At 38.5% G+C, this 9624-nt stretch overlaps 1 protein-coding gene across 7 annotated transcripts in view; it reads right to left on the bottom strand.

Moving 5' to 3' along the window:
• Positions 1–617: 617 nt before the first annotated feature.
• SPATA18 (spermatogenesis associated 18) overlaps positions 618–9624 on the bottom strand; it is a 36166-nt gene continuing 27159 nt past the window's right edge. For 2 of the 7 annotated variants that reach the window (XM_088130726.1, XM_088130711.1), the window contains 2 exons: positions 7216–7308; positions 4178–4871 (listed from right to left, as the gene is read on the bottom strand). In XM_088130726.1, the coding sequence (XP_087986852.1) occupies positions 4773–4871; positions 7216–7308 (192 nt within the window). In that variant the 3' untranslated portion in view covers positions 4178–4772. Of the gene's footprint in view, positions 4142–4177; positions 5699–7215; positions 7309–9624 lie in introns of those variants that run through there. The other 5 variants (XR_015794012.1, XR_015794010.1, XR_015794011.1 and 2 more) reach the window with 5 other exon arrangements.

The following is a 9624-nucleotide window of genomic DNA, read 5'->3' as shown; positions in this document are numbered from 1 at the left end:
GAACAATGGAAAATCGCTGTCCGTCCCTGTTCTCTCCAAGACCCAAGTTGGAGAGTTCAGTATCACAGCCAAAACCCACTCCTCTTAACCAACCTGGACTGGGACAGAATATATGATTCTATTTCTTATTTGCATAAACCACCCATTAATATAATCTGGCTAGAACAGCCTAATGTCTATGCATACTGGCCTCTGGGGTGGGATCAAAGAAGGCAAGATGTTGGTCATGGCAAGTGACTGAAGCTCTGCCCCTTCACTCACACTGCTATGACCACATCTTGCCTTTTTTTCACCCCTCTGCAGACACTGGTGTCATTTTTGTGTTACAATAAAATGCAATAATGTATTTTTGGGATTACAAGCATGTCCATATATCCATAATCTTATTTAATAGTGTCCCACAGGCTAACCAGAAATATTTCTCATTGCGTTTTTTGGTTATGGAACAATATTCAGGACTTTTATGTACTATATTTTATGAAACATATTGCAAGCAAATGACATTAACACTTGGTTCAAATAGCGTGTGATAACATATTTTCAAATAAGCGGTTGGATTTCAGTATTCCTTAAGGAGTAATAGATTTTTAAAAAACACATACAAATAAAACAACTACTTCCAACAGCAATCCAGAATAATATATTTTTAAAGAATTGGTGGATTAAGATAAATGAGTTTCTGATTACATGTTTACAGCAATACAATTCTTTTTAAAAAAATGTAAAATGTGGCCAATATATGTTGATGTGGTGGAATGCCCAATTTTTGGGAGGAAACTTCCATAACAAGATACATTATTTACAGCTTTTGATTCCTCACAAAGGTCCATTTCAATCATTACTGCAATTATTTCTCTTTTACTGGATGTCATGGTAAGATTACTGCCATTAACCCTTCCAAGTGGAAGGCTACCCTTTGAGGTAGGCCAGTCTGAGAACTGGAGAGCTCCCCCAATTATTTTCATAGCTAAGAAAAGATTAAACCTCAGGTCTGCCCACCCCAAATATCATAGCTTCTTTAAGTTTCAGGTTTAAAAAGGAGAAAAAAATACAAGTATGATCTCTAGAATGCTATTTGATAGCTTCACTTCCTTGAATGTGTAAAAGACTTCCCATTGGATCTGAAACTATGTCAACATCATATTTTTCTACCGTGGCTTTGCCCCATGTTGCTTTCAAAACAGCAGAATAAGGCACAGTGAAGAATGGGAGTGCTAAATTCTTCTCGTTGCCTGTTCTTTGCTCCCCCAAACTACTCACACCACTGAAAAGTACTGTCTGACGTCTGCGAAAGCAAAATGGTTGAGATACTTTTATGGGGGCTACAAAGAGACGACTTCAGCAAAGACATTGCTAGTGTCTGCTAAGGGACTCATCACCTCTAGATACGTCGGGAGGCTAATGGAAGAGAGTCAAGCTGGCAAAATTCATTCTACTCTTTGGCCACCAGTAGCTTTCAAAGATTAGATGGTGCTGCTGTGGGTGAGCCTCAAGCAAAAAGAAAAGAGAAACTTACTTCAGGAGAGATGAGAAGTTGTTGCAGATACATATACAAACACATTGTCAGGTTCGAAAGTGCTGGTGTGCAGGAATGGTTTACCTCTTTGATATAGCTTTTCATATCACACACACACACCCAACACACAAAATCAGAAGTATAAATGAGGGGTCGGTGTAGATCACTTGCTTTGTGAACAGCATCAGTCTGCTTCGAATGTGGTCTAGTATATCAGCATTATCACTCTGATTGTAAATAACACTGTATAAGAAAATCATTTAAACACTTCCTACTCTATTGGCTGCTCAAAACAACTAATTCAGTAAATATGTTGCATTTGGACCAGATACACGGCCTTAGGAGCTACCTGCTTAGAATATTCTAATCGCCTGGGCTGAGTAGGTTGGGTGCATGTGGCCTTGATCTACGTTAGCCCTTGGAACATAGATAAGGATCACAAGACACAGCGGCCAAGTTCAGATGATATGGAGTCTGTTTACTGTTAGGTGAATAGGTCATAGCAAGCTGCCCCTTCCTCTTTTAGGAGCCTCAGGAAGAGTCTAAAAGATTTCCCTTCCAGTGTAAAAAAGCCTTCATTCCCCACAACAACCCAACTTAGAAGCCACTGATTGTTTAAACCTCTGTTTCTCAACCTTGGCAGCTTGTTGATGTGTGGACTTCAACTCCTAGAATTTCCCAGCCAGCATGGCTGGGTGGGGAATTCTGGGAATTGAAGTTCACACATCTTAAAAGTTGCTAAGGCTGAGAAACCGTGGCCTTGATCATTCAGGTTTTGGCAGTTCAGATATGCTCTATTGCTTGTTTGTTTTTAAGGTTAAAGTCTTAATGAAGAACGTGTTATAAGCATATTGTTTCTAAAAATGTAATACACGCCCTATAAATCAATTATCTTTGGTGTGAAGCAACAGTGATAAAAAAAGCAACCTAATTAGTTATCCAGCAGCATGCACACACAATCCCAAAATGTAAAAAAACCCAAAACATTAAAACATTAGGAGTAACAATGTTTGGCTACCACTGCTTTAGCTAAAATATGTTTGCTTGATTAAGCTCACTGCACTGTATTTGTTAACCAGCAATTCAGGGCAAACTCCTATCTGTCACATTTTGCTTATGTCTGCTATTTAAGATAATTTTGTTTCTCATCATTCCTTTTACCATTCTCCCCAGCCTTTCCCTTCTTCCTTCTTTCTAGTAGCTCTCATCTGGCTGCAGCAGAGAGGCAATCACACAGCTGCCATCTAGTGATCACTCAAGATTATTTGCAGACTTGCTAGCCTTATTCTAATAATCACTCTCTCTCTTTCTGTTGGGAGGGGGGGTAGATGTTTGGTGTAGTGATTAAAGGCATCAGGCTAGAAATCAGGAGACCCCAAGTCCTAGTCCTGCCTTAGGCACCAAGCCAGCTGGGTGACTTTGGGCCAGCCATTGTCTCTCAGACCTAGGAAGAAGATGACCATGGCCAACTACTTCCAGAAATATTGCCAAGAAAACTGCAGGAACTTATCCAGGCAAGTCAACGCTCACTTGAAGGCACACACATACACATGTATATATAGTAGTTCACTATCTGTGTATGGCATGTATTTGATGAAGGGGACTGTAAAATGCCAAGCGTATTCATGAATAAATTTGTTAGGTTGTAAGGTGCTGCAGGGATCTTTGTTTTTGTACAAAAAATAAAACAAATCTGAAAACACTTGGGTTTCTTCTTGTTATATGGATTTAAGGGCACATTAATTCTGGCATTAAATAAAGCCAGAGAGTCAATTCCTTATAGAAAACAAAATGAAATGTTCTGGTAGGCTACCATATGAAACATCCTCTTAATGAAAGCTGTGTTTCAAAAGTCTCAGAGTTTTCACAGGTTTAAAGATGAAGATGACTTTTTACTTACATTGTCATAAACAATGGACAATATTTCGCACTGTTACTGTGAAGTCCAGTGCGTATGTACTGCTGAAGTAAAAGTTCTAATTCTTACATCAATGGTTATATGATTATGTAAAAACCACACCATTATAATCATATTTCAATGAAAACATAGCTAAACACTTTTACTGGGCTTGATCTTAACAACATTATGCATCTTTCATCCCATTTATTGCAGCTGGACTTCAAAGCCCTAAATAAGCACCATCATGTGATTATTATATTTCAGAAGACAGCCACACCATGCAATCTTACGCACATCTACTCTGTATTAAGTCCCACAGAGTGTGGTCAAACTGAGTTCCAAACAAATATGTGTATGAATGTGGCTTCAATATATTGTCGTCCTCAAGATAAAGCCCAATGGTATGGTCATAATATACTGAATATTGGCACCCTATCCCATTTCTCCATACTAATTTCCCAAAGGAAGTGATGTCATAAATTATGTAAACCAACTTTAAAAATCAAGGGACTATAACCTTAAAATCTATATGCAATTTTAAAATAATTGTTGCATTCATTTTGTTAAAAAATGCAAAGTTATAAAAACATACTAAGCTTTGTCAGAGGCGTTCACATTATTTTAAGTGTAGTTTGAGGTATTCTTGGAACAGGAGGAGGCACCATAGAAGCAGATTGATCGAGATGTACAGAATCAAAAAAATCATATCCAGTTAATTTAATTTCCTATTGGAGAAAAAAATATAGATATAGCATTATGCATAAGTGTTTTCCCCAAATAACTTTGTAGCAAATTATTTCAAACAGAAGCTACTGTATATTTACTTGTTTTTCCTTGTGTATTGATTGTTCAATTGCAGTCCTATACTTAATTACCTAGGAGTAAGCTCACTTGGTATCAGAAAGTGAGTACTTACTTACTTTTGAGTAAGAAAGATGGATTGTACTATTAATTAGACAAGGATTAAGTACCTAGAATTGGCTTTTTCCAGCAGGTTAAGGTAATTTACAGTATAGTGAATGGCTCTATTCAGCATAGAATTCTGTGCATTTACACGTAATTTTTCTTAGTTCTGGATAGATCCCTCATTTGCTGCTTATCTCCCTAAAGATAGCTCTAAAAGAAAGTACTGATGAATTTCTCATTGCGATGAATGCTAAAACCTGCAACGAAGATTAAGAGAACATCACAATATGGGAATGCTTGGATAAAATGACTCAAGGAATTCTAAACACCACTATTAGAAGCTTTAACATCATTAAGGAAAACCATTTATATTAAAATGGTGCAATTGAAGAGCACCAGTTTTAAAGAAAAAGAACAGCCTGAAAAATTATATATGGTCTGTTTACTTGATTATCCAAGCATTTCAAAGCCATGCTGCCTACATTCTGAATAGGCCCACTTACTTGGGCTTCCGTTCCTTAGTGGGGAAGGGCTCCGGCTTCGAGTTGGCTAAAAGACAAAGAAAGATGAAGATGTTTTGATTCATCCCTGTTCCTTTTATTCTAGAAAAACAAATCTGAATTGAACACATGCCATCAGACTAGACGGGAAAACCTAGATCAGCTTGCCCCAATCCTACAATCATCATGGCAGCTGAGAATTCTGGCTGGGAAGGTCAATTCTCTCTGGGCTCCCGAAGGCTGGAGGCAGAAAACAGACATAGCAAACTCTGCCTCATCTGGATGTGGAGCCCAGTTATTGAATGCCTAGGCATTGGAGGCCCCATCACATATGGTATATGCAGGGATGTGCAAAGGGTGTGGTACAAAAAGTCAAGATGGTGATCACGATGGTGCAATCGAAGCTCTGTCCCACATGCAACGCGCACGAAAAACAGGCAGAACTTCAATTTTACCATTGTGGCCGCCATATTGCATCATTTTTCCCAGTTATGGTACTGTCCACACACCCGTTGCTACACAACAGCGCCTTCCGTTGCTACCTGAATAACATGAGAAGCTCCAAACTATCTGGGAATAAGAGAATGCCTTATTGTAGCTTCTTCCTCCATGACCTAGTTTCTTGGCAGTGTGACATGGACACAGGAGGAGGCAAAGTATCTCTTTCCACTCAACTTGGACTATCTCTTCTCAGCTCCCGGATGCAGCAGCTAATGTTGTACTAGGAAGGGGATCTTTGCTGGAAGGGTTCTTGCTCAGACCATTCTGTAATTTTAATTCATTTCCCAAGAATGGATGGTTTATGAAAAGCCATTTTATTCCTTTTCTATGATCCAACCTTTCTCTAAAGCACACAGCTCAAAAACTGGGATGTTCCTGCAAGAGAAACAGATATCTGAGATGAAAATGATGCGTCCACAGGGGAGGGGGAATGTAAAAAAAAAGTCAAAATGGCAGCTTCAGTTGCATGGTCACAGCAACCATCTTGACTTTTTTTATCCACCTCCCCCCAGTATACACCCCTGGAACTATGAGTGCAAAATCAACAAGCTATATGATGGAGCTACTTCTCCTCTTCTCTTCACCCTCTCCCACCACCACCACTACCACCAATAAGTAGAAAGGAATGGGGCCAAAGCTGAAGCATTGTAAGAAAGCTTAGCAGGACTCCTTTTCATGTCTTCCACCACCATAAAGTAAGAAAGGAAACCAAGAATTCAATAATGGGAAACAAATGCAAGCATATACACATTTTATGCATTAATGCATACGTGCAAGAACAGGGTCAATTTATCACTGCTTAAAATGACAGGCAGCCCAATTCACAAGACAAATAAAGCAGAATCATGAATTAGAATAGAAATCAGATCACCTGCTTTATATTGGTTTGCTTCACGCTGTCTCTGTTTTATTTTGGAGATTAATGATAAATACGCTTCTAAGAAATCAATTCCAGGATAATGGAGAATTAACAGAGCTACAAGATCCGGCATCTAACCTCCAGCTGACCACTAGAGGGCTATAAAGAATTATTCTTCTGTATTTTTTGTGGCCCTCTAGTGGTTGTTCATATTTCTACAGCCCAGATCTGGCAGTGCTAGATTTTATTAATAAAGTGTTTAGTTAATCATAATCATAGTTAAACATAATTTAGTTCAGTTAAACACCAATTAGTTAGATTAACTGGCATGAAAAATATTCACTCTCCAAAGCAAACTAGGTCAGTTAGAATTCCGTGTATTGCTCTACTGCCATCTAGCAATCATATAGATCAGTGTTTCTCAACCTTGGCAACTTTAAGATGTTTGAAGGCTACACATGGTCTGCTTAGAGTTACAGGTTGACAAAACCTGTGAGAGTTGAGCTATAGATGAGTACTGGAGATTAGTGGGCTAATAAATTGTCTTCTACAAGCTCCTAAGGACTCATCCTCATGTTCTCCCGAGGTAGTAGAATCAGAAAAACATCATGGTTTCAAGAATCTCTCCTTGCCTTAAGAGTGATCCAAGGAAGAAAGTTGGGAAAAACGGCCTATTACCGCATATGCTCAAAAGTGGTTTTTAGCTGCTCCCTTCCCTCCCTTATTTTATTTTCCTACCACTGAATTGTGTTGGCAGCACAGTCTCAGGATTTCACGATTAGGGTTAGGGGCCATAAATGGGGACTGGGTTTCTCAAACAGAATTCCACACACGCAGACAACCCATGAGGTTGAGGAAGCACAGTAGGTCTCCACACATAACCAGAGTGTTTTTAACCGCACAGCCTCCTTACCCCTCATCCCCATATTTTGAGTAGTCTGTTCTTTAAAAAACATGTTTTAATATTGTCTTCAGTGCAAACTCCTGGGTGTGCATTTTGAACTATTATGTTAATCAGTTCATTTTACTTTACCAAATGCCGGGAGTAGCCTGTACTACGAGCCAGAGGGCTAACGCTACGGCTGCGACTGTGGCTGCAGCTCCTGTTCCTGCTCCTGGAAGACCACTGAAATAAAATGCAAACTATGAAATAGATCTGGGTTAAGCAGGCATCCTTTAGTGAGTAGACTTTGCAGAAGGCCAGGGTAGTATTGTGCAAGAAAAAACTTGTTCAGCATTACTCCACTGTAGGGTTCACAAATCTTGTCCATTTTCAGAAACGGGGACTTCAGTTCCCAGCAAGGTGTCCACAGGTGTGGTCAAAACAGTCAAGATGGAAGCTTTGACTGTGCAGTCAAAGTTCCACCTGTTTTTTATGCGCCATCTTGAGGTTTTTTTTTAACCCCACTCTCTCAACCCCCAAACTCCCAGAAGTCCCCAACCAAGTCGGCCATTGCTAACAACTCTGGGAATTGAAGCTGTGAAGGTTGGGAAATACTGCCCTACCACATTCCAGACTCCAGTCCCAATCATAGCATGCAAATTATTTGGAATTTCTCTTGAGCAAGATGCTTTAAAATTTCAGCCTCCCATTTGACCTGCAGCTGAAAGTCTAAATCTTATTGTCTCTACAATCCAATTGACAAATTGTGGTTAACTATGGCTTACTGAATAAGCCACAATTAGCTGGATTCATACATCAAACCAAAGCAGATTTATAAACCCAAATATCTGGGTTCAGACAACACACTAAGCCAAAACCAAACAAACTGCATTACAGCTTAGCATAATGCCTGAACCCAGTGAGAGTCACACTTCTCCAAGCTGACACCCTTCAAATGTGCTGAATTCCCAACTCCCAGGATTCCCAGCACACATGGAATTTTGGGATTTGTAGTTCTTTAACAAATAGAGAGAGCCAGCTTAGAGAAGATTGGTTGTGTCTTTTAAAGGAAATTCTTCCTTTGATAACTCTTTCAGAGATGTGTGTTAGTCTATATGTATGTCTACTTGTGTGTTTCTCTGTGTGACAGTGGTTTACATGGGATAGAGAATGGTTGATATCTGCAGCTGGGGATCACTTAATTTTATAAAGGGGGTATTTTATTTTAATCAGCCATTATTAATTCAGTTAATATTCATTTGTCTTTTGGTTCTGGGCTTGTCTTTCTTTGGAATGTGTTTTTGGTAGGCATGTATCTGTGTTATATAAATGCGCATGTACACACACACATGTAAGTGGGGAGATGAAAATCTTTAGAATTGATCTCAGTTGGAATTGCCAATTTTAGATGCCAAGGTAGGGAAGTTAAGCATTGCTGGGATTTTTATGTGAGCTGTAATCTTTTTCAGTCTCTCTTCTTTTGTGGGTATGTGATTGTCTTAAATTCCAAATTGTTTCCCTTTGGGGTAAATATGATTAATCAGTAACTGAAGTTCAGTATCATAATTGGAGGACTGTACCAGTTCAAGACTGCACCAGTAATCATCTGCTAGTATAATCAGGATTATAATATTTTCTTTCTCCTCTCCCCCAACTTTTGTCTCTGATATAAATGAAGCATACTAAGCAAGACAGAAAAGTAGGAGCAAATGATTCTGATATTTAGTCTGTACTAAAAGAGGTTACATGGACCAAACATTTTACTTTGCCTGTGTCTCAAAATCTGCACATGAAGGCTGGGGTCCATCAAGAATAGTTCTGACCGAGAAGGATGCTAACAGAAATAGATATTATTTTTAAGAATAATTAAAATATCACATTCAGAGATTACATCTCTGAAAAATCACCCTGAAATACAGAGCAAATAAAAAATAATTACATTATCATAAAATATGTTTAAAATGACATTTATCCCTAATTTTTTTTAAAGTATTTTTAAAAGCCAAATTAAAAAATATGTGTTGACATCTTCTTTTAAAAAAACAAAGCTAAGGAAATCACTGCAGCTGCTAAGGACGTGTGATTCATAGTTTAAGAGCAACCTCATCAGTTTTTTTCCCTCACGTCTTTTATACGGACCTCTCTAAGGGGTGATATAATCAAAAGAGCGTAATCTGAAGATATTAATAACTGGATGGGTTCATAAAGAGAGAAACAGCCCACAAACTCTCAGACTGAGCCTTCCAAACCATTGGCAGCTGGTGCAGATATTTCAATATTCAATAAAATTAAGGGTGTCCACAGAAGGGGTCAAAAATATCAACATGGCATCCACACCTGCATGATCAAAGTCCTGTCCCTTTTTATGTGCATTGCACATTAAAAAAAATGGGGTTTTGATCAAGTGGACATTTTTATTTATTTAATTATATTTCAAATTTAGTCACCGCCCATCTCACTAGGAAGCAACTCTGGGCAGTTTACAGTAAAAACAATAAATATTAATTAAAATACAATAAAAACCATATTCATACATAAATATCTTCCAAGGTACTGCTG

This window comes from Python bivittatus, unplaced genomic scaffold (assembly GCF_059951505.1).
Source record: "Python bivittatus isolate LINGU-HERP-01145 unplaced genomic scaffold, Pbiv_v1 ctg000070_np1212, whole genome shotgun sequence".
Classification (NCBI taxonomy): domain Eukaryota; kingdom Metazoa; phylum Chordata; class Lepidosauria; order Squamata; family Pythonidae; genus Python; species Python bivittatus.
Note: the sequence above shows the minus strand (reverse complement) of the source record. Positions and strands in the feature narration are given on the sequence as shown.